General features: G+C 39.9%; 1 protein-coding gene across 1 annotated transcript; it reads left to right on the forward strand.

The window, feature by feature from the left end:
• The first annotated feature begins 1,155 nt into the window (after nt 1–1,155).
• On the forward strand, nt 1,156–25,077 carry TRMT11 (tRNA methyltransferase 11 homolog). Its single transcript, XM_041423700.1, has 13 exons — nt 1,156–1,408; nt 2,861–2,926; nt 3,666–3,739; nt 4,966–5,047; nt 5,148–5,240; nt 6,274–6,408; nt 8,073–8,229; nt 12,849–12,929; nt 13,515–13,679; nt 15,042–15,114; nt 15,787–15,918; nt 19,067–19,187; nt 24,494–25,077. The coding sequence occupies exons 1-13, from the start codon at nt 1,166–1,168 to the stop codon at nt 24,623–24,625; spliced, it is 1,554 nt and encodes a 517-aa protein (XP_041279634.1). The 5' UTR covers nt 1,156–1,165; the 3' UTR covers nt 24,626–25,077.
• The last annotated feature ends 703 nt before the right edge of the window (nt 25,078–25,780 follow it).

Consider the following 25,780-nt stretch of genomic DNA (forward strand, 5'->3'; position numbering starts at 1 on the left):
AACCAGGGCTTTTGTTAAAGTCTTCCGTGAAGGAAACAGTATCCGTGAATAACAGGTATTCACCTTGAGAGAACAGGCAGCAACGCCCTGAAGGTAAAGCAGCACAGATAAAGTAAGCAAAAGCCAGTTTCAAAGAGCTTAAGCTTAAAAATAATACCAACAACAGCTTCTAAGGAGTTTCTAAAATGGAAGCAATACAGCTAAGAAATTTAAAGTGAGACAGATTGGAAAAATAAAAGCAGACTTCTTCCACTAAATCTCTCTCAGCAATTCCAAGATTTTGTAAGCAATCTCAGACTCAAAGGTTTGTCAGCAGTTCAGCAATGTGTTTATTGCTGGGTCTCAGCACTCAACTACTGATGTGAACAAGACAGACCCACATCTACCTCTTTTCTTTCTCTTCTAGGAAAGCTCTCGTTTAGGTGCCAGGTGGCTTTAGATTGCTTTCTTGTCAATCGTCAGGGCTAAAGCTTCACAGTAAACTCAGTTTTGATTACTGCAGGAAGGGATAATTGGAGAAGCTGCAGGATGGGATTATGGAGATGCATCAAGGTGTCCCGTGCAGTGCTTGCAGGTCATGAGCAAAATCTTAGCCATCTAGAAAAAAAACCCAAAAAACTGAAAAAAAACCCCAAAACAACCTGAACAACCATCAGTACATAAAACACAGAACATGAGTTCAGTGCTGAGCTGGCCTGGTCCTAATAAACAGCTTGCCAAAATCTGGATAAAATGAACCTTTCAGATCAACACAACAGGGAGACCAGTGAGTACGGGATTACAATTATCAAGACCAGATATTAAAATAAAACATAATCCGCAAAACAAACCCCTTTTTGCCCCTCTGCCGGACCGTCACACCTCTGCCCCTTTCCTGGGAATGTGCTTCTCTACCTGCTGCAACACCCACGCCGCCGGCGCTGACCTCCTTCCCACGGAAAAAGGAATGCGACTCCTTCGGCATCTGTTAATTCTTAATGTTATTTAATGCTCCAGGTCCTTAAATGTGGCCGGGAGAGGCCGCAGCGCGCCCCAGACATTGAAGCACCCCTGAGGGAGCGTGTCCCCAGTGTACACGGAGTTATTTATAAACCACACGCAGGCACTGCTGCACTGGCACGTGGCGTGCGTGATACAGCACACCCAAAATATAACTACAAGGAGGATGAGAAGGAGACGAAATGAGCAGCAACTCCTGAAGAGTTCGCACAGCCCCGCATGCCACCGCAGAGGCCGCGGGGGTCTCTCCGCCACACGCCCCTTCCCGGGCTCCTCCCGCCGCTCCCGCCCTTCCCTGCCGGCGGCGCATGCGGGAGGCGGGGGATGGCCGGACATGGCGCTGGCGGCCCCGGCGCTACGGCGCTACTTGCTGCTGCTGGCGCAGGAGCACCTCGAGTTCCGCCTGCCGGTGAGCGCTGCGTGGGGCCGCGACCGCGACCGGGACCGGGGCTGGGACTGGGACCGGGACCGGGGCTGGGACCGGGGCTGCGGCTGGGGTCTGGTGAGGCGCTGCCCTCCCCTCCCCTCCGGGGCGCTCCTGGGCGGCGCGGCCCCGGGTGTGCCGCGGGAGCCGGACCCTGGCCAGGTCACTCTCTCCGGGAGAGCCGGGGGCTTGGAGCGCCCGGCGCCTCTTCCCTCGCCGCTCCCCGCGTCCTGTGGGAAGGGATCCCCAGGCTCCCTCTTCCCCCTGCTGCCCCAGGCTCTTGGGGAGCCTCCGCGTGGTGGCTTTAAGGCAGCACTTCCCTTGCCGCTCGCTTTTCCAGAGCCTCTGGTGCTAGGAGAGGTTGCCAGCAGAGTACCCGGGGCTCCATGTGAGAAGCGGAAGCTGGGGTTACAAAAATGCTTTCAAGTTTTTGGCTTTGGTGACTAATTTTAAAGTTAAGTTACATGTCAGCTCCCGCCGGCGTGCCGTGGGCGCAGGAGTGGCTGGTGCTGGCCTGGGCTCACGCCAGGGCCTCTCTGGATGGACTGCCGCGGAGCTGCTGGAGTCACCGTCCCTGCTGCAGGTGCTCCCGGGAGGACTGGATGTGGCACTGAGTGCCGTGGTCTGCTTCACAGGGTGATGTTCCCTCGTCGATTGGACTTTCACGTGTTACAAAATGTTTAGTGTGTCTTGAAGCTTTTATTTTCCTTGTTTTCATTAAGGTTCTCCTTCCTATTTGTTTTGTGGGACTGGAACCATTCATGGTCATCCTGGTTTTCCTTTAGGCAAGGTCATTGGATGAAGTAAAAAGAAGATGATGCATATGTAACACAGGAAGTTTTTCTTTTTATCACCCCGGTTTTGGGGACACTTGGTTGATATAGCTGCTGGTGGAAGTAGAGCTGTTTCTCTTTTTATTTTGGTGACTGCTCAGTTTGTTTGGTTTTGTGATGAGCTGTGCTAGGAACATGATTTGTCAAAAACTTAATGGAGCAAGCAAGGACAGATTTTTTTTTAGCCAGATGATCTGCTGATCCTGGCCCTGGGTCAGTGTTACTAGTGAAACATCACTTTTATGTGAACTAGTCAGAAAAATATTTTACGAAGAGAATGGATAATTTTATAAGAGGAATATTGTTGTGAAAGCGTTGGATTGCACAGTAAAGATTCTGATGAAGGAGAATATGTGAAATGGTGGGGTTTAATTACTGAAATTTTTGTGACATTTGCCAATGAATTTTGAGAAAGCTGTTTTTATAGCAGGGAGGTCTTAATTTTCAGTTCATGAACAGTACATACAATCTGAATTTACTTGTGAACATGTGCCCTATCCACCATCTGCATTAGAATTTGTCATGCTACTTCTTCTCTTTTTTTTCTCTTTTCCTTTTCTTCTTTATAAGATTCTAAAGCCTGACCTTTATGTTTTCACTTTAGGAAATAACATCATTGCTTTCGCTTTGTGGTGGACAATTCAGTGGCGAGCAGGAAATTCGTGTAAATGTAAGTGAGGACCAGATATTTTACTTGAGCGTGTGTATGGCCAGCAAGTATGTTCTTTACAGTATTTTTGTTAATTGTAGGCAGCTGAATAAATATTGAAGTTTCTTAAGAAAATGAGGAATCTTCCCAAAACTGAGGGCTTCTCAATTTCAGTAAAGACTCAGAACTCAGGAAAAAAAGATGCAAAAATGCACCTCAAGTTGTCTTCGTTTACCGGCACGAAAAGAAGCAGTGCCATCTGCTGGGAGGCTCTCCTTGCTTTTTAGGATAGCTGCACCCTGAAAACACTCGGCAGCAGTTTGGAATTGGTGTTTGCCTCTAAATCAGTGAGACAGGAGAAGTGCACTTAGGAAGCCATGTGATTCTGGTCTCACTGCTTGGCCAGAGAATGTTATCGGGATTTAGTTACTGCTTGTGTGTAACGAGGTGTTTCCAGTCTTTAGCAGATGAATAATCAAGAGAAGTGCAAATAACATTTTACCAAGTCAGTTATGTTGGAAAAATAAAATACAGAACAGAATTTCTCAGACATTCGAGCTCAGTAAACAGTTTTGTCTCAGATTAATTATTTTATCCCCACGTTCTCTGTATGATTAAAGGTGAGAGATGTATTTTTTATTAATTTTTTAAATTTTCAGTATGCGTATTCTGTTTTTATAGAACAGAACTGTGTAGTTGTGTAATTCATGTGACATCCTACAGCTAGGTATTTGCATGACTTACCTTCTCTTGATTGCAGTCTCCCTTTTGGATTCTCAATATTCCTTCAGAAGAGATGGCAAGGGGACTAATGAAGCGGACAGTATGTGCAAAGTAAGAGATGAAAAATCTTGTAAATAATAACATAAGCAGTGGAATTTTCTTCTGTTATGGAAAATACAGATTTTTTTATGGAGTCATAAAATACAGAGTCTTTTATTCCCTCTAGAATTGAGAAGGTGCTATTGGAGCCTGTAGGACTCCTGTAGGACTGATTATGTAGCATACCTGTCTGTCCTCTCTACTCAGTGCATGATCAATTCAGGGTGTTCTTCACTCCAGAGACAGCACCTGTAGCATTACTCATGTTTTATGTGCCTTGTATAATATTGAGTTAGGGGCTTTTTCTAAAATATATGTGGAAATGAAAGATACAACCAGTGATAATGTGAAAACTGACAATCATGGAAGGGAAAGGTTGAGTCACCCTCCCTCAGTGCTGGCATCCAAGCCTTCAGCTCTGACTGCTGCAGCAGAGTCTCTTCTAGGAAATTCAAGAGCACAAGAACATGCTGGAGAGTGACTGTTCCAGGTGGTTTTTAGAGGTGTGTGAATAACATGCTTCCCAGTGAGGTTGTGAGAGAGGCCTTGAAGTATGGTTCAGGATGAGAAGCAGCACAGGTGTGTTATGTCCCTCTGACCATACTAAACTTGTGGTTTCTGTGCTGTGTTCTTCAGAGCTTGGTCTCCTCTGCAGAATGTTGCACAGTCCCTGTTGAGTGCTTGTTGTCTCAGGTACTCAGTTTTACCTACAATGATTTTATTACAATCACTGCAAGAGTGGACTCTCCACTCTTGCCTAAAGATTGGAGAACTGCACTTCAAAAAGCAGCTGCAGGCAGCTTGGGGAGTAAAATGTGACCAAACAGCTTGCAGATGTTCTGCACACCGTGCACTCTCAGCTAATATATGCTAGTTCTATGTAGAAAGCATAACTAGCCCATGGCTTGTTTTTCTGTCATGCTGGTTGTGGAGAGATATGTAAGTTTTAGAATAAGATCACTGCAGTACCTCCATTGCACTGCTAATCAATATGAAAAGCTCTGAAGCTTTTGGTGCATGTTGCCAAACAAAGAAAAGCACCAGTGAAAAATCAGCCTGCGATTAAAAATACTTGTTACAAACAAAAACTGAAACATTACTCTAGAATTAAATGCCGACTTTAATACTCCATGAATTAAAGCCTAAATACCTTGGCCAAGTAGGTTAAAAGGAATAAGTATCTGTAAGGCATTTTCCTTGCTCTGTGTGACTGACTCTCAAAAACTTTCTAATTTCAGGTCTATATTTGAACTGTGGGGCCATGGAAAGTCTGCAGGGGAGCTCTATACATCTTTGAGGAACTATCCAACAGACAAGATGGTATAAATATAAATAATCTGGATACTATGGTTCCTTAAGCCCACTGAATAGCTTTGCATCTGTACTAACTAAAGTGTCTTTGCCTTTTTTTTCTTTTCAGCTTCCATATCTACAGTCAGACTCTACTTACAAAGTACATATTCATACATTTAATAAAACACTGACCCAAGCACAGAAAATAAAAAAGATTGATGTAAGTAGATGGTTAAAAAAAGCTTTGTTTAGTTTAATCAAGTCATGTTGTTCTTATTCCATGCTATCAGTGTATTTAAGTTTCTTCAAGATCTTAAGGAAGTTTATGGCTTACATCTTGTCAGGTCTAAATGAGATTTTTGTGTCTGAATTAACATTCTCTCAAAATTAATGACTTTTTTCCCCCCCTATAAACTGACTGTTTAAGGCATATACAATGCCAAACAAATATCACTGCTGATTTCAGCCCAATGTGCTGGGGAAACTGAAGCTTACTGCTGAGAACTATAAGATTCAAATAGCAAGAGTTAGGTGCTAGATTTTTGGAAAATATCTTGATCTCCTTATTAGTCTTTTATTGTTGCAGAGTGTGGAACAAGTGACTTCAGCTGCAAACTGTGGATTCGTGCTGATCTCCTGTTCTTATCTGTACTTGTGCTCTCTTCCTATGTCAGTATTTAATTTAGGAAATTTTTCCAAATGACTGTTTACTTCACTCTTCCACATTCTATTTTGGCACCTATTTGTTCAATTTACTTCATTTACAGAGACTGAAATTATCTGTATAAGTTGTACCTTTTTTTCCCTGTTCAGTTTTTGTGTAGATGAAATAATGCTAAGTATTTAAACAATTGTAGCTGCACATCACTGAAATTTCACATCCCGTTGTTCATCATCAGTGTTGTTTCTATAACTTGAAAATTGCGTAATTAATATGCACAGTTAATTTCCTCTGAAGGTGAGTTCTGTTCAGTTAATAAAAAGTGTTATTTCTATATATGTTCCAAATATCCAAACCGTAATCATTCGAGCTATTTTTTTTAAGAAGAAAGGCATTCAAAAAACCATTGAAAATTGAACTTTTTAATACTAATATACCATTTCTCACAAATGAAATTGTGGGGTTTTTTCTGATTTTTTTTTTTTTGTTTGTTTGGTTGGTTGTGGTTTTTTTTCCTTGGGGGGGGTGAAGGTACCCATTTAAAAAAATTTGACCCTGTTTATTTTTTACTCTGTTTTTCTTTATTGTATAGGCCCTTGAATTTCTGCCATTCAAAGGAAAAGTAAATTTGAAGAATCCAGAACACATATTTTGGATTTTAGAAGATTATGGAATGAACCCAAATGATGTTCCAGAAGAGCCCATTCATCTGTATTTTGGTAGATGGGTGCGTGAGCATGTTTGCTTCAGTTCTTACAAGCTTGTATTTTCAGTATTTCTGTTTAAATGTAAAAAGTGTTTTGACTTTTAATAGAAGCCAAAAATACCATTGTCTGAATTTGTCATTGCATAGTACTCTGAAGCAAGTCTCGGGAGTCCTTACTGTGACTAGGAAAAAGTAGCTTTACTGAACAATTTAGAGGTGGAAAACAATGAAGTTGTATCTGGAAACACACCTTTGTCTTGCCATCCACTGAGAGGACTCAGCACAGCAGCCAGACTGCACAGCTAGGGTGCTGGTGTTGTATTTTTTTGGACCTAGCTGCAGCTGAAAGCACTTGTTCCAAACACCCAGAAAGATGTACAGAAGTGTAGATGGCTTGTGGCCCTGCTTTGTGGCATCAGCCTCTCTGAAGCATTCTGTAAGTGCTTCAAGTGATCCTGGCAGGCACCTCCATGGAAAGGTGCAGACCGATCCCTGAGGCTTTGGACATCAATGAGTCCAGCCCACAGGACTGTACCTGTTCCCACAGTACCTGCCCGAGGGAACATCAACAGTGCAAAAGGAACCAAGTACAAAAACTGTGTGGAGCCTCTCATCTGTCATCTTCACTACAAATGTTCTTGCCTGCTGGCCATATTGCACTCTAAACCTGCTGCATTATTAGGATGTCCTGAGGAAATTTGGTCTGGTCTTTTATGTTTTTTGTGAGGGAAAAGTGACATGTGAAAGGATATCTCCCAGAATGACACTAGCCACTGGTGGGAATATGTGCTTGCAGTGTCCTGGGTCAAGGGCAGCTGAAAGGAGGGAGAATCACTGCAGAGGTTTGGTAGCTGTAGTCAGTGACTTGTGTTCCAGGGAGGTTAGAGATTCAAGAGATCTGTTAGGGCCTGTGAATATTCTCCATGCCTGTGACTGATGTGTGAGCACCCTGTGTTGTGCTGATGCTGCAAAACATTGCAGCTGTTATCCCATCTGTGCTGAATTCCTGAAGTGTTTAAAAATGAGTAAACCAACCTGAAAAAATAGGTGTATTTTGTTAACCCAGTAAGACTGATGCTGAGCAGAGGTAGTGGGATAGTGTTGGATAGTGTTTGGATGTGTTTTGTTTCAGATTGCTTTGGTCTTCTCCAATGTGCTTTGGAAGTCTGATGTAAAAATGCCAGCATTTGGTCTTTGTTTGCTTTTCCCTCAAATTCTCACCTGTCAGCGCTGTCCTAAATTTGGATTTTGAGTGGGACAGAAATGACAGTGAAGAAAGAAATTCTGTCTGACCTTAAGCATCCATGTGTGTGCATGCATGTCTTAACGTGCATGTCTAATCCTCATACTTTTGAAATCCTTTTCACTCTCAATCGCCAGGAATTGTTTTCCTGATGCTTAGAATAATAGCAAAATTACTCTAGTTGTAATTTCTTAGAAAAAATTTTCTCTCTAAAATATTTGTACATTTTTAACCTCTGTCTTGAAGAATTTACCCAGGTGTTGAATCAAGATATCTGTTGCTTGGAAAGAAGTCTGTCATATCTTCAGATGTCAGAAAGCAAGGTGATGTGTTACGAAGCGAAATTACCTGGTTTTGGATGGTGTCACCAAAGCAAGTCTGTTAGCATGTCTGTTTGTATTTTGTATCCAGGATCTGACAGGGGTTTTAAATGTTTCAACAGATTGCAGATGGCCAAAGAGAACTCATTGAATCCTACAGTGTAAAGAAGAGACACTTCATTGGAAACACAAGCATGGATGCCTGCCTCTCCTTCATCATGGCGAACCATGGGAGAGTAAAACCCAATGACATTGTATACGATCCGTTTGTTGGAACAGGTATATATAGATATATATATTTTTTTTTCTTCTGCTGGTGGGAAGAACTGGAAGATTGTGTTAATGCTTGCACTACTCTTTTACCTGGTGTCACGACTTCTGGTGCTCAACAGGTATTTGAGATGATACCAAAGGCAAAATGGGATTTATAAAATTAATGATTTGTTAACCTGAAAGGGATTTTGGAGGAAGGAGACCAAATTCCAAAGATGTAAACAGTTTATTTTGAGCTTTTAAAAGGTCTGTCTTCACTGTTGTGTTTTATGCCACATGGCCTAAATACCCATCCATGTCTGTCGTGGACTGCTTAAGATCAAAGTGACCAAGAATTGGAATTTGGCTAAGCACTTGCAGTCACTTTCAGGACATTACAAAGGGCAACATTTTAGAGCTGGCTCTTTAGGGGAGTGCTGAGGGCATTTCTGGTCATACAGCACAACATAGCAATAGTGAAATGGCATCATTCCAGGAGGACCACTTTGTTGTGCAAAGCCTATATCCAGGATATTATTACTCACACAAGGTGCCCTTCCCCAGCTGAGCTTTCCTTATCTTAGCCAGGAGGGGGAGCCTTTATTCCAGATATTGCTGTGCTTGGCACAGAAGTACTTTTTGCCTCTGGTAAACTCAGCTGTATGTGAAATAGGAGATCTATTGTGTCAGCTTGTGCCATATAATTAAAAAGCACAGTATATTGTGTTAAACTACTTATAGTAGTTTCTTCAAAAATGTAGCAAAGGCTGTGTTTCTTCCTAGAATCAAATTGTAGAGTATCCTGAGTTAAAGAAAGCCCATAAGGATCATCAGAGTCCAGCTCCTGGCCCTGCACAGGGGCCAAGAGTCACACCATGTGCCTGAAAGCATTGTCTAAATGTTTCTCAAACTCTGTCAGGCTGTGACCACTTCTCTTGGGATCCTGTTCCAGTGCCCAGCCACCTCTGGCTATTTTTTGACATCCAACCTAAAACTTCCCAGACACAGCTTCAGTCCATTCCCTCGGGTCCTGTCACTGGTCACCACAGAGAAGAGATCAGTGCCTGCCCCTCCTCTTTCCCCAGCAAGGAAGTTGTAAATTGTGCTGCGGTCTCCCCTCAGTCTCCTTTTCTTCAGGATGAACAGACCAAGTGACCTCAACTGCTCCCCATATGGCTTCCCCTCAAGGCCCTTCACCATCTTTGTTGCCCCCCTTTGGACACTCTCCAATAGCTCAGTGTCTTTTTCATATTGTGGCACCCAGAGCTGCCCCAACACTCAAGGTGAGGCCAGCCCAGTGCAGAGCAGAGTGGGACAATCTGCTCCCTTGCCCGGCTGCAATGCTGTGCCTGATGCACCCCAGGACACACTTGGCCCTCCTGGCTGCCAGGGCACTGCTGACTGATGCTCAACTTGCTAAACTTAAGGTGACCACATGTGAAATGCAGAGATTTAAAAATATGTATATTAATGTGAAGATGAAGAAAAATCTCTGCAGTGAAGTTAGGGAGAGAGAAGATTACACTAGTAGGATAAATTCTTATTAGTATGTGTCTTCTCTGTGCCATAGAAAAAGAGCATGGATATGATATTTTCAGAAGGGTTTGGTGAACTCTATGTTTTTGTCTTAAATTTTATTCTTATAGAACCTGATTTTTTTCATGCATAATAATATCTTATGAAATTTTCTCCTCTTTCTTGTGCTTGTCCTTTGAAAGGTTCAGGAAATCCCTCTACCTCTTAGCAGTTGGTTTCATTTTGGAGTCTGTGGCTTTTTGTCTTATAAAACCTGATAACTTAAATCATAAAATAAAGTCTCTGAGAGCATTCTTTCTCTTGGGAGTGAAAATTGAAGAAAAATGAAAAGGAAGGGTAAAGACAGAAGAAGAAAAATCACATAAAAATAATGAAGCTATAGGAATTCAAGATAACTGTTGTGTTTCAGTTCAAATATATACATAATTCATATACATGCATATGTTCATATATGTTACATTCATATATGTAACATATACAAAATTTTTCCCAGATTGCCTAGTAGTTTGAATTACAATTTTAACTTTTTTTTTGTTAGACATTTGTAATATAAAGGGTAGGGATTAAGGGGGACACTGGAGATACTGGGTGGCATGCCATTTGTCAGTAGAGTGTATTTATGACTAAATAAAAGTGGCTTTTGCACTTACTTCTTTTTAGTAAACCCTAGGAATTTCAATTGTCTCTTGAGGACCTTCAGAAGATTTTGAGCTTGTCAGTACAACAGTGCCCTGTCACTGGAGTTTCTGGGAAGTGGTTTGGAGTTGAGAGTGATGCAGTCATTTTGAGCTGATGGGTTTGGGAAAATATATATTCGGGATCTGAGGAGCATTTTGGAGAACTGCAGTTCAGATTTCTTTATTAGTGTAGCTTTGTTACCTGGCTGTGTTGCTGCCTGTTTTTTTACACTGAAAAAGTGAAGAGTAAACCAACAGAAGAACCAAACCAGAATGGCCTTGCAAAATGGTTCTTGCTAGTTGCAAACAAGCTGGTTTTTGCCGCATAAGCCAAATCATGAGTCTTTAACATTAGTATAAGAATGGATAATTAGCATTTTTTTCTTGGAATATAAAGTGCTCTTTATATTCCAGGCTGGCTTTTAGAAGCCTTGATTCCCCTTTTTATTGTTGAGCAGAATTGGAATGGCCAAGACTGTGTTTTTAAATTCCATCCATGTTTAGATATTCTTTCCTCAGGTTGGGAAGCCTGGAAGCTTCTAGAAGAATAAATCAAGTCTTTTACCTGAATATTTTGTGCTTCCCCCTAGACAGTCAGTTCAGGTTATCTCAGTAATCTTGTTGGTTGTTCTTTTGGAAGATACTTGTGATACTGCATAGTTGTAAATGACAGGAAGTTTTTCTTTGACATCCTGGAGGACCAGGCCTCGTCTGTGCTGCAGAGGTGGAGGAATAGTGTGTGATAGAAAGGCATGAAGCTCTGTGCATCATCATTCTGCTACAGGTCACAGGGACAGAGTGATTCCCTGATTAACCCTTTCATATACTGATCAAAGGGCTGGCTATGTAAGAGTATGTAAGTATCTGTGCACCTTCTGCCTGTACACAATTGAACTAGTACAAGCTGAGATTTATTAAAAGCTGTAAATTCATGATTTCCAAGCTTCTTTTTTTTGCCTGTGATTAAAAATTTTCTTAGATGGGCAAAGGACTCTCTTCTTACTTTTTTTGTAGGACTGGGTGGTACGCCATACTTGGGGGTCAGGGCTAGCTAAATTTGTCTTGACCCTCTGGATGTACTGCCCATCTTTCCTGAGGGATTGCAGCCAAGAAGGGAAATGGGTGATTCCTTTGGGGTGAGTAACCTTGTTTTTCCCTGATCCATTTCAGAAGAAAAAACAGAGGAATATTAAAAATTTTTTTGTTCTCACTCGACTTTGGTTTTGGTAGAGTTTATTAGCATATGGTGCAGACGTTTTCTGGTGCACACAGGGCACATTAGGGATTTGCTGGTGCTCAGTGGGTGGCTCAGGACAGTGCAGCCACCTGAGATGCCTCTTTCCACACTCCTGATGAATGGGAGAACTAGTGTCACCCCGCCCCCCAGCCAGCTTTCAAATCGTCACCCTTCATCCTGCAGCAGTCATCCCCTTTATTTAGCAGGACTGTTGACATCAGTGGGGTTCACAGCCTTGTTCTCAGTTCTGTTCTCTTCTAAACCATTCTGGTAGCCACAGACCTCTTTGTTAATAACTTGACCACACAGGTATCTGTTCATCTCCTGCAGTCTATCCGTTGTTTCATTTGGAAGCTGTTAAATAATTAATGTAATTTATTCTTTTCTGTGGGCTGTTCAGCTGTTGTCAGTTTCAAGGGGAAATCACACTTTTTTTGGTATAGTGTTCTTTTCTTTTTTAATTTGGAAGGCATGTCACAATAGCTGTAATTAAAAAAACTGATTTTATTACAAAATAAGTACATTGGTCAAACTACTGACAAAGTAGGCAGCCTGCTCACAGACAAATGCATTTGTATGTAGTTTTCACACTTGAAAATGATTGCAGAAATGTTTTTGATATTTATGTTTACATTGGAGATATTTACATTTGTAAGGCTCTTGACCCTTGTTTCTTACAACATGGCAATAGCCACCTTATGGAAGTTTGATTTTTGGACACCTTTAAAGAAACTGGCTTTGAGAACAGACACAGTAGAACTGCCATTTGTTTGGTGATGATTTTTCCAATTGTTTGACAACAGTTTGAAATTCTGCTCCTTGCAAAGTAGAATCAAAAGTTTTGGTTCATATAATGATTAAAGGATCTTACTGCTTAAAATACAGAAAGCCATAAACAAAACTCTTGAACAATCTCCAGAGATGAGGCATAGCAAGACACAGGGCATAGCAAGATAAGGAAAATCAGGTAGATAAGACAAAGGACTTAGTGTTTTCATGTCTGATTATAATTACATAGTGATTCTAGCTGGTTGATAGTTCCACTTCTTCTTTTAGTGTTTGTTTTGGCTTTTTTTCTTTTCCTTGGGTCTAGTGTGCTGCTGCTGTAGGCTCCTGAAGTTCCTGATGAAAAAATCCTAACGCAGATGATATTTATGACAGAAGTTTATACTTTACCTCTTCTCTCCCCTGTCTAGGTGGCCTTCTAATCTCCTCAGCACATTTTGGGGCATATGTGTGTGGCACTGATATAGATTACAACACAATTCATGGATTAGGTATGTTACATGTTTTGAAATCTTATCCTCTGTAATTTAAGAAGACTCTGGTAGCAGATGATACTTAGTGGATTTTAAAGCAGCATTAATATTTGCAGGATTTATTTGGTCATGCTTAGTTTTATTCACCAATTTACATGTACTCTAGTTAAGATATTATCTTATTTTTAAGCTGGAAATATTTTTAAAAAAGAATAATGAAGACCAAAACAAAGTTCCAAATAAAAGGGCACACAGCTGTGCTAACGATTAACCTATGATGTGGGAAGCTCTTCAAAACCTAACCCAGGAACCCTCATCTCATTGTTACTTCTCTGCAAATATGCAAATTATGTTTTACCTAGTCACCAGGGTTGTGACTGGTGGATGGAGAGAGCATCTTGCAAACCAACATTTTTGTAAATGTGTTCTTTGACACCCTGTGCAGATGGTGCAGCAGAACTTTTCTCATATATTTTCATTTTGGTTTTTTTGGTGACATTTGATTATTTTCCTTTAATTTAAATGTTAGAGTATATGAAAGATCTTATATAATAGTTTGTTGAGTATGCTTTTTTTTCCTTTCCATTCCCCTCCCTCTCCCAGGCAAGGCAAGCAGAAAGAACCAGAAATGGAGAGGGCCAGATGAAAATATCAGAGCTAATCTCCGACAGTATGGTTTAGAGAAATACTACCTCGATGCACTTGTTGCTGATTTTTCAAGACCAATATGGAGAAAAGGGATGTTGTTTGATGCAATCATTACAGACCGTAAGTTTGTTACTGCCTTTTGTTGCCCAATAACAGTGACTAAAACATTATTGCCTGTGGACATTGATTAAATGCCTGGACAAGTGCTCAGGTCTGCTGTTTCCATGTTTCCAAAGGTGGTTGTTGAGAGCAGCACTATGGAAATTGCATCTGCATTTGACGTCTCTGCATTTATTTTAAGGATAGTTATTAACATGTAACAAAGCTGACAATGACACTTTCTCCCATGGAGAGAATGTTACACTCAGCAGCAGAAATCAGTATGGCTGAAAATCATCCTTTGAAGAAGTCTCCTTCAGTGAAAGCATCACATGATTGATGCATAGAGACTTCTTACCAGAATGGTCTGTGTTGCTGTTGGCATCACATTGGAATCTGCCATGCATCTCTGATGGACTTTGGGAGACTTGTGTTAATGTTTAATGTAATGCTTCCAAAGAGAAATTTTTATGTGTTTCCAATACACTTAGCTACTGGAAGCAGGAGCAGTTTGAAAGGATCCTCTGCTCTTTTAGAAACCTATTTACTAAACACTATTTGTCTTGTAAGAGAAGGAAAAGAAACCAAGGGGATAAATGAAAACCTTGATACTACAATTTCTGATCTCAGGTGCCGGCTTTTACAATGACACACTTATATGAATTAGGAATAGGGAGTGTGACTGTTCTTTGTGGGTTGCTTGCTGGTTTTTATTTGGCCTGTTAGGCAACAAGACAGTGTAGAATAGTAATATGGACTTAGAACTGAGTGTGAAACCATTTGTAAAACTTCTGCAAGTGGTTATATTGGTGCTTCTGTGATGCTGAAACAAGTCTCACAAACTCAAATTTTTTGAACATGAAGTAAGTATGTTATGCTATTAGAAATGTGCAAAAAACATGACAAAAAGCCTTCTCTGGTTCTTATGTGTGAGAATTACCATTTGTGTAATGCGCTGACAAGAAATTCTGGTACACTTAATATCATTTTGAGAAAGGTTAGTTAAGTGCTATAGGGAACACATTCATGTCTCAAGCAAAAAAGGATGGGATTATTTATCACATGTTGGAAATCAAAGGAATATCTTCTAAGAAAAAACACAGCATAGTCCTTTGTCATGTAACAAACATGTAGGCTACTAGAAGCTCTTACTGCTGAAGGGATTTCATTAAACCAGTTTTAAAATAACTTTTTGGAGCAAGAAACTTTCAACAGATCTTGAAGAAATTTCCCTTACTGACTTTTAATTTGTAAAAGCATTCCATTTTTTTAACCTTGTATAAGCCACTGTTTGTGCACTGTTGTGCATGTATGGTGTAATTGTGTGTTATTTGGACAAAGAGTGAGGTTCTCATCTCTGCATTTTGCTTTTGCTTTGTCTAGCACCATATGGTATCAGAGAAGCTCCTCGCAGAATGGGATCACAAAAGGAAACAGTCAAATTGGTTGAAAGAAGGTAGGGAAGCTGTCTTGTCTGTTATAGAATATAATTGTCTTAATGGACACCCAGTTGCAGTTTTAGAATATTTATTACTTCTTGGTTGGCTGTCAGAAATTAAAAAATGGTAGCAATTCTAACTAAAGAAGAAGACCCCTTTTTATTCTGTTTGGCAAACCACCGTGTCACTTCCTGAAACCTTGGTTTTGTTTTCGCTCATCCCTTGTGTGTGTATTTCTCACCTCTTTGAGCCACCATCAGCATGTGTTTCTTTGGTCCCTGCAGGCTGTGAAATCACTCTAAATGGAATACCTGTAATTTTACGCTTTTTTCTTTTGCATTTCCCACTGCTCCTTTCTTTTCAGAGATATTGCATGGCTTCTCCACTGCCTGGCCTTCCTTGCCTTCTGACTTTAATTCCTTTAGAAAGATGCAGTGCCAAAATAACTATTGTCAACATACCTGTGGTTCTTTAGACTCATCTTTAGTACGTGTGGAAGTCAAAGAGACAGTTGGGGGGAACTTGAGAAGTATTCCTCATAGTAGGTTGTACTCTTGGATTGTCTTAAGTAGCTTTGCAAAGCTCAGAAAATGCTTTTGTGGCTTAGTGTATTTTTTTTAATTACTATTATTAAAATTTAGGTTTTACCTGCGCTCTTGTTTGCTTACACTTGTATGTTTTTTGTTCAGCACAGAAAATCACTTCTTCGTTTCATCCAGTTACCATCTAAGTGACATCTTTTTTGACCTCTTGAAGTTTGGGGCAGAATATCTGGTGATGGGAGGAAGATTGGTTTACTGGCTACCCATATACAGGCCTGAGTATGTATGGTTGAATTCTGCTGTGTTGTGTCAGAACGGCTGCTGCATTCTCTCCCTGCTGTCCTTTGGGACACAGTGCCACCACTTAAGAGTAATGCCCAGACTTTGTGTTTTAAAACTTTGTATAAGGGAGGCCACATTTTGTAACAGAGCTTTTGAATGGAGATAATTACTGACTGTTACCACACAGAAAATGCCTTTTCTTATCATTGTAAATGCATGTTGAGGCTTAAGCTTAAAAAGTTACTTTCAAGGTGCAGATAGATTTCTAAGACAGTAGAAGCAAGGCTAGTATTAGTACGTGTTTCTGCTAGAATGGTTGATAGAGGTGTGCAAAAATCATCCTTGGTTCTTTGGAGTTTGGCACTACTGATTTAGCTTTCTTCTGAGAAATAAAAGTCAAGTGACCAAGAGATGGCAGTGAGAGGCAGGAAGCATCCGAGAGCAGCCCTGTTAGGGACGAGAGAGGCCAGCAGAGACTGCGGGATCCTGCCTGCTCAGGAGTGCAGCCTGGGATCGGAGCTGAGTGCATCAGGAACACCAGCTTGTTTGCGTGTTTTATTTCAGCATCTCTTAGATTAGGTTTGAGGGGGTTTTTCGTTTTGTAAAGATTTTTTACTGTAAAGCGAGGAGTTGATGTACAGTAGTCGTTTCAAGGTGTCTTCCAGATACAGATGTGCTCTGAAGATAGTTTCTACAGTGTCATATATTTCTATGTACAGTCAAACTATACTGTTATTTAAAGTGGTGGTTGACCCTGGTTTTACCATGGAAATGGCTTGTGATAGTCGGATATATCTCATGCTGTTTTGAAAGTTTGGAAATCAAAAGGAGCCATTTCTATTACATGCTTCTGTAATGGAGAGTGCACTTAGTAGTTTGTAATTTTTAGTAAACTATAAAATTGATATTTTATTTTTTAGTAAACTATAAACAATTCACAGACAAAGCAATGAATGCCATTCATAGTATTATAGCTAATTTTCATGTCAATAAAATCTCTTTGGAATTACTGAATTTATTTTGTTCATCAAGATACCAGTGTTTTTCTTTCTGCTCATTGAACTTTTGTAAAAGTGTGCTTCCTCACTACAGCAGTGTAAAGTGTTTCACTTCAGATAACTTGGGAACTGCATATTTGGGATCAGCTTTAGTTGCTGTTTTGGGGAGGTCTAGTAGAGTTGACTTTTTAAAAGTGAATTTGTACATAATACTATGACTTGAAATACTAAAGTTGCTAGAATTAGCATAGAGTAGTAGGATGGTCACTTTATTTTCAGCGGTAATAATGAACATAGGGCATTCAAGCAATTAAGTGGGGAGAAGATACTTTCTACTAACATGTTGCATTTTCAAATATCCCTTGGCAACACCTGCCTTGAGTTTCATTTTTTGAGATCTTTGTATGTTACTTTAAATTAAAGCTGAAACTATTGGATTGGGTGTCTGTTAAAATCATTGCTTCTGTATTCCTTACTTGACATGTTCCTGAGTTTTACCTGAAAGAATGTAGAAATAAATTGATTAATGCTAACAGAAAAGGCTTTTTAACAAAGTGATAGTGATCTCTCCCTGTTCAAGATAGCATCTCACTCCAGAGTTTACTCTTTCAGTCAGACATTGAAATCATTGTTGGGTCCAAATTCTTCTAATTCCATTAAAGTCAGCCTCCTGTATGATTATTGAGAGACACTTTTAAAATATTGTGGCGGGGTGCCTACCTTTGTAAAAGAAGGACAGCTTGGTGGTACTGGATACATCAAAAGTCTTGTCTAATATAAAAAGCAGTTGAGAATTAATTTCATTCTCCTTTGCCAAAAGCATGTTCTGACTTCACCTAGCCAAAGCAGATACTTGTTTCTACATGACAAGTAACTGAAAGGTAGTTTTATGGTCTGGAAATTTTGGAGAAAAGCAGAGAGGCAGTACTGTTTGGGTTTTTTCTTATTTGCAGATCTGTATTTGGGATTGAGTTGCTTGTTTAGCAGCTCTCTGTTATGTTAAGAAATGCCAAGTTTTCCACCAGCACCTAGATAGATCCTATTTTAATCTAGACCAACACCTTTGCTTTTATTCAGGAAAAAGTAAAGCTCCTCCTTTGTACCTTTGAAATTCAAGTCAGAGATATTAAGCTGTTCAGTTCTGTGTTTCAGTGTCTGACTTCCGTTTACCCCCAAACACTGGAGAATCATAGGAGCAGGTGTTTTGTACAAAATCATACCTAACAATACCAGAAGCCATTTTCTGTGTTATCTTTTCATAACTACTATATGAAAGCTTATTACAAAATCTAGGAATAAATGGCTGATCTATGTTTCAGTGTAAAAGAAGGATATCTCATATTTATCATACTAGCTAGGTTAATACTTCTTGCTGCTGTAGTTCCCTGCAAAGCTCTTAAATCGTTAAATTTCTCTTTCAGCGTTTGGAGAAATAGACGGATTGAAAGCAATTTAGAGAAAGCACTTTCTATATAGAAACTAGTATGCTTATGAGGTGGGGCATTTAAAACACTGTAACTCTTGCTTCTATAGATAGTAGCAACGTTGGCTTATAATTAAATCCTATCTAATGTTAAATGATGGTGGATTTTTTTTTTTTTTTTGCCATTAGAAAAAGTAATTCTAATGAGATAAATCTGTAATACTAAATTTTGAAGTTCAGGAGTGTTACTGTCTAATAAGACCTGGCTTAATAAGATTTGAAATTGAAGTGTTGTGATCCTTTTAGGGAGCCAGTGTAAAGTCTCTTGTTCCTGCAACTTCATATATGTTGACTGTGGAAAATATTAAAATCACAGCTCTGACTAAGTTGTTATTCCTGGTTGCCTGAGATATTTTATACTTGAAATTATACATGCAGGCCCATGTGTACATACATTAACATCATTTAAATACATGCAGAAAATGGGGGAGAGTGTGTCTTTACTGTGAGGTTTTAATTTATTCTACACACTGCATGTCAAGATAATTGGAATATATGATGTCAAAACTCTGAAGCAGCAATATCTGAATTTATTTAATCAGGTTAAAGTGCCTAACAACTTTCAACTGTGACCCTTTATGTGAAGTGTCTGTAAGAATTTTGTTTCTGATGCAGGTCTTCCACTTCATGAGCCTACAGCACTAAGAGTGATTATTTCTTCCAGATACACAGAAGAGATCATTCCCCGCCATCCGTGCCTGAAACTTATTAGCAACTGCGAGCAGCTGCTTTCCAGCCACACATCAAGGCGCCTCATAACCATGGAAAAGGTGAAAGAATTCAAGGTAAGCTTGAATTCTTGATCATATTGTGTAAAATAGTAGCTGTTGCGTTCGTGACAAGTTCGTGCTATTCAGCATTTGATCCTTGTTTCTGTCACACTTTGGTTTTTATGATCAGAGCTAGAGCTTTTGTAAAATTGAGCAGTGATTTAAGGGTCTGTTCTGGTTTTGGTTTCTTCCTTTTTATTCTCAGTTTTTGGTAAACTCTTCATCCTGAAAAAGTCCCTTGATAGTGTGAAAAAGATCTTTGAACTTATGGTTACTTGTAAATCCCATCCACAGCGGCTTTGCCTTAATGCCTAAGTTTCCATTGATTTCAAAGTGTGTCTCAATGTGTGTCTCAATACTAACTATCTTTGTGGGTCTTGCAGTAGACCTTATTTAATTCTGTTAATTCATCTTTAGAGTGGTACATTTTATCTTTTGGAATAATATTGAACACTGGCACATTGAAAAAGAGCACACTGGCTCTTTTTTCTGTTTTTGTTTTGTGACACACTAAGTGCCTCTCCTGAGGCATTGGGACCAGGGAATATGGCATTCAGATCTCCTTTCCATTCTTGCTACTTCTCTCACTTCATACTGTTAAAAGAAATGCTAAACACATGTGAGGCAAATTCTTAATGAAAATGCACTCAGTGAGCAAGTGTTTTTAGTACCTTGGTTGTCAGCTGGAAGAGCTGTTTCAGATGGCAGGAGATGCAGTCAGGCTGCTGTGTCTGTGTGGTGCTTGCGCTACTGGCACACCAGGGGTTCAGTGCTGCGTTCATGATGCTCGTGGTGACTGCGCTTCTCGAGCAACACCTGAACTTCTGTAAACACTCTGTGTGGAGCTCAGCCTCGGAGCTGCCAGCTTCACCAGGAGCAAACCAGGAGGGCAGATGATGAAAGTTTTTGACATGTGCATGTCAGGGTGTTCAGGGAGGTTTTTGGATAGCAGTTTTATTGCTATCACTGCTGTAGGGTAGCATATTCTAACCTAAAAAATATATCAGCCCTTCTGCAAACAGACTTGCGTCATTTGTTACTCTCCTCTTGTGCATCACCTGTTCTTCAGTTCGTGGTCTGACAGGTTCATGTCTGGAAGTGCTTAGCTCTGAGCACCTGAGACTAGTTGGCAGACTTGCTGGTTAGATAAGACTGTGCAAATGCTTACATTCAATATTCCAGATGTCTGTTATATAATTTAAAGATACCAGAACCCATGTGTGGTTTCTGAGGATGCAAAACTTGTCTACAGAACAAAATTTATGTTGAATCCTTAGCCACTGCCTGCTTGGTTTAGGACCTTGTTTTGGTGTCTAGGATTTCCCCAACCCAGTGTCCCTTACTTGGAACGTGTTTTTTCTTCTGTTAATGTCCTAAGCAAACTTTGAATTGAGTACTTCTGACTGACCAGATATGACTATAAAATTTAGTAGTTATACTTTTGTCTGCTTTTCTTTTTCCTAAGTGAAAGAGAGAATTTTTATGGATATGCCTACCATTTGAGTTTCTAGAGGGTTCCTGTCTGCATTACTAAACTGGTTTGTAACAGGACCTCAGCTGGCTTTTAATTCAGCTTAGTGCAGCACTTGCAAACGGATGAGAAATGTTACAAATCATGTTACTGTTATTATGCAGTTATTCGGTTTCCCCAATGATTGGCACCAATAAGGATATGCAGTTTTTACAGTAAATTTTGATTTCACTATTAACAATTTAAATAAACTCTTAAATGGAGATGAATTCAGTTGAAATTGGTGGTGCAGATTGATTAGAATGGTTTGTAATAAAAAAGAGATCAAAGTGAAGGCAAAAAGTGAGTATGTCTAGGTTGATCTATCATAAGAAATCATAAGCATGAAGATCATATGTTGTATTAAAAACCTCACAGACCTGGTATATAACTCACTGTCTTGTAAGCATCCAGTCTGTTCTTTTTAAGTTTACAGTGAAGTTGTGCCAGCTGGAGAAGGTTTCTTCCTGAACTCAGTGCTGATATGAATGTGCTCCTCCAGTATGTGCACAATATGAGCAGAAGAGTTCTGGTTTTTTTAATTACTGTTTCAGACAACTTTTGCCACTATTCCTCCCAGCACAGCATTCACCCCAAAATGCACACTCCCCTTCTGCCTCCCCCAGGGCACATCTGCACACTGTCCCCCCAAAACCCAGGGTGGATGGGGCAGGGGCAACTGCAGTCTCAGCCCAGAGCCCTGTGTTTCTCCCTCCCTGTGAGGCATCCCACTTTTTTAATGCCAAGAGAGATGCCTAGAAATGATGTAGTAAGATGTAACAGAAAACTTGACTGAAGGACAAACTCTGAGCATATGATTGTCCAGGAAGGGACTGTGAAGCACCAGGCACACAAACCCACCCTGCTGAATGGGTCAAGCATTTCCATGTCATGTGCTCACTCCAGCGTGGTTACTGGTGTAGAATTTTTCCTGCTGAATTTAGCAGTGTCTGTTCCTGGGTATATGACCCTGCTGTCTCTGGTTTGGTAACTGTTCCTTTTTGTTTATAGCTGTATAACATTAGTACAAGTGGTTTCTATAGCTACTGTCCAGCACCAGATGTGGAGTGGTAGGAAAGAGTGATAATGCTAGGAAGACTTTTTTTTAAACTAAAACTAAATGTGGGTAATTACCTTGAAGCTGAACTGGAGCATGCTAGATGAATAAAAATCTTTAGAATGTCACTTAATATTTGTCAAGATCTAAACAACATTTTTTTGTTATCATTCAGCATCCCCTTCTCTTCTACCTCTTCATTATTTATTAGAGATCTCTAAAACCTATTTTAGTGTTGTTTTTAGAACAAATGAGTTGTTAAGGTTTTTTTCACAAGTTACTTTCTCTCTAGAGTTAAATGAAGCTAATCCCTGGTGTTCAGATTGTACCCATTCAGCTCCTTGATACAAAACAGTGTAAGTTAGAATTAGTTTGAAAATCCTTAGTCTCTGAAATCCAGGAATTTCAGTTACTTTGATCAGTCCTCATGCTGCCTTTAAAATTCCTTTGACTAGTAAATCTCAACAGTGAGTGGTATCTCCAGGTAGTTCAGGATTTCTTATTTTCTTTTCCCTTTTTTAAGCAGCAATTTGCATTCTTGTTGGTGTTTGTTTGGTTGGGGTTTTTTGTTTGGTTTTTTAAGCAATTGCCATCTTTATTAGACAGTCATGCCTGTACAGGTGAGAGGTAGGGAATGGAACCTCTTAGACTGGAATTATTGCGATGTGGGCCAGAAGCTTCCTTTGTGGTCTCTCCTATGAAATCCATGCCTGACTGCAGATCTCTCATTTAGCAAGCAGTGTGTGCAGCGCTCTTGATGAGGATTGGATTTTTGAGAGGAGATTCTGCTGCGGAGTGGTGCACCAAGCCTCTTTCCATGTGGTGCATGCAGATGCCCCTGTTACACCTGTGTTCTACTTGTCTACACAGCACATCCTCTCTTTGCCCTAACCAGCTTGGAGGTAGAGGAGAGGGCAGTTTACTCCTTCATCTCTTCCCCCCAAATCAACATTTTGTTTCCTATGGAATCAAGATGAATGTTGTACACATGCATGACCTCTTAGAGGTTGTGGGGATTTGTTTTTATCTTAGAGTATCTTTGATCTGTGTATCATTATCCTTCAGGGTCAAATAACCTGTCCATTTCTCAAAATAAGTGAATTACATAGCATTCTTGTTAAAACATCCCAATGATATAAAAATATATGTTTATGTCGAAGAAGGATTTTTGACCTGGAATTTCAAGAGAAGAAAAAGTGCTCTTTTCCAAAGAGTGGCTGGAGAAATGGGTACAGGCTGGCTGTGAGAGGACTAGGTCTTAAATCCTTCTTGTTTCCTTGTCTGTCTATAGCAGTTTTGTAGTTTTCAATTTTTTCACAAACGTGTTAAAGCCTGTTGTTTCTGAGCCTGAGAATAGTCATGGAGGTGGCAGTCTATCACAGGTGACCAAAAGACAATAGATAATACCGTGCCTGCACTGTGTTTCCTGAAGTAATTTTCTCCTGCTATTTTCCAACAGTGCAGTATTTAAATAGAGCTGCTGCTGCTGGTGTACATGCTTTACATAATAGATATCTACATGGCACTGAACATTTAGCAAGTTAATTTAAGCTGGTGTCACATTCCTGACGTCTGCTATCATAGCAGGGGAGACCTTTTCGAAGTAATATCTCATTGTGTCCAGAAGAGGGCCTTTCTGCATGCACACAAGCATCTTGCTTTGTTGAAAAACCTTCTTTCACTCCCTTAGAATGCTCGTTAAGATATCCAGAGAGCTAAGAAAGGTATTGATCTTAGTAGGTGAAAAACTGAAAAAGGCTACAAAAGAGCTGAAGGGAGAGATTGTCCACTAGGATTCTGTTCATGCTTGCATTGTAATACTCTTGTAATATGAAAATATTGACTAAAATCTATTTCCATGTTCCTACTACTGCTAAAACATTCCACGGGAACTTTATTTTTGAATAAGAACAAATAACTAAACGTTTTAAGGTAGTGAACCAATGTCTGTGTTACTGCATTGGTTAAAAAACTGAGAAGAAACACATGGCAGAATAGAGGCTTGGTTCTGTTGTGTGCTTGTTTTTATTTTCTCCTTGTGCTGCTCAGTTGTTCTGTGTGAGGCTCCTTCTCGCTGTTCCTTCCTGCTTTTGAGCATAATGAAAAACTGACATCACCCAGAAGCATAAAACTGTTTTTAGAAGTTGCCATCAGTTTTCTTTAACGCTCAGATTAAAGTTTGATGTAATGTTTATCTTACAGCATTGCTAATGTTAGCTGACAAGTATCTTAATTGTATAAAGCCACAGTACATGATGAACTAAACCTTTGTATATACAGTGGGCCAATTTTCTAAACTGTGTTTTTGGCTGGTGTAAAATAGGTATTATGTATAGGGATTTACTGTGTCAACTTTAACTTTCAGAAATATATGAATGCTGCACAGAAAAAAAAAATTCTCTGAATGTGCTTCAGTAACTGTACGAACTCATTTTACCATTTGTGTTCATCTTCTGTTTGTGCCTGCCTTCCACAGACCTCTGACTGACAACGCTCCTGAAAATATTTTTTCTGGACAGTGACCTGTGTGGTGCATGGTACCTGTGCTCATTTAGTCGTGTAAGGGTGGGATTCTGGTGATGTAAGCTGAGACATTTGCAACGACTTAAGAGTGTGCTGTTGAACTGTAAAACAAAAACCTAACTGCCTTACCCTTGCACATAATGGCTTGAAAAAGACTGGAAGCAGAGTGGTGGCAGTACGTGCTGAACACGCTCCCCTCGGGTCTAATGTTTGTCTTTTGGTGTCATGCAGGATCAAGATGAGAACTCTTACTTGTTGGATGGTCAGTATATGCCGTACAGGGGACACAATTCTTTTCGGGAGAAGTATTTCAGTGGTGTGACAAAGAGGATTGCCAAGGAAGAAAAGGACAATCAGAAGTAAAATATTATATAAACAGCTTAAAAAATGAGAAAAGAATGAAGACCATGTTTCTTTGTAAGGACATCTGGATATGAACATTCATTTGGATGCTTCAGAAAAATAAATACTGCTTTTAATTTTAAAACAAGATGAAACCCACAATCCAGGTTGGGAGCAGTTCTTTTTAATTAGCTTTGTTTATAGCAGATTTTATTGTACAAGTTTTTTGAGTCTTATTTAATTTATATTTGTACTTTCAAGTACTAATGATGATTGACTAAAACCATTATTATTGTTCTTTCACCATTAACGTTTACAAGAAAGTAGTAGTATTATTTGGCTTCTTAAACTGTGAACATCTGGCTGTTTTAAAAACACGTGGTGGTGATCAGGGATTGCTGATTAAGAAGATCATTTTCATTTGTTTTGGTTTTTTTTTGTAAATGCTGTACAATAAACCAAGGTTGGAGTGAGGTTTTTTTAATTCTTGCATGCAGTAATTGCTTGTATGAATTCCACTTGCTCCGGCTGAGGTCACAAGTGTTTAAAACAAACAACAAACGCAAAGAAACAACTGGGCTCATGCACACCCCACAAAAAGAAAAGCCTCTGTGACCTGACAAACTCTGGAGAGCCTATTAAACCCTGTGAAGCCTGTCCACATCTGAAGCTCATCTGTACCTTGGATTTGCTTTTGCATTCCTAAACCTTGACTCTTGGTAACGCCAACTGTCTTCAATTTTTGGTTCAGAAATCGATAGTTAAACCAGTAACAACAACAGCATAAAATCAGTAATGGTTCCCTAATGGTATTAAGCCTAATCAAATCTTTGAAACCAAAGCTGTATTTGTTAAAGGGCAGACTTTGCTGAATCCACACCACGTCCATCATGGAAATACCTCATTTGAAAACCACTAAGCCCATTAATTCAGGATGTTAATGGCTCTGCTCATTTTGGTGGTCAAATATGGTCACATATTCTTCTTGGTCTGCGTTCACCAAGCAGGGCCCTGGTGCACGCATCTGCGCTCCAGCCAGAGGAACCCTGCTTCTTGGTTTCCTGCAGGTCGCTGACTGTGGTCATGTTAATGTCTTTGTAGATCATAATTTTTAAGTGCCTCTCCAAGGAAGGCACAGGTCATTGTGAGTATCTGATTGAGTTCATTAACTGAATT

Source organism: Onychostruthus taczanowskii, unplaced genomic scaffold (assembly GCF_017590055.1).
Source record: "Onychostruthus taczanowskii isolate IOZ18803 unplaced genomic scaffold, ASM1759005v1 scaffold8, whole genome shotgun sequence".
Taxonomy (NCBI): Eukaryota; Metazoa; Chordata; class Aves; order Passeriformes; family Passeridae; genus Onychostruthus; species Onychostruthus taczanowskii.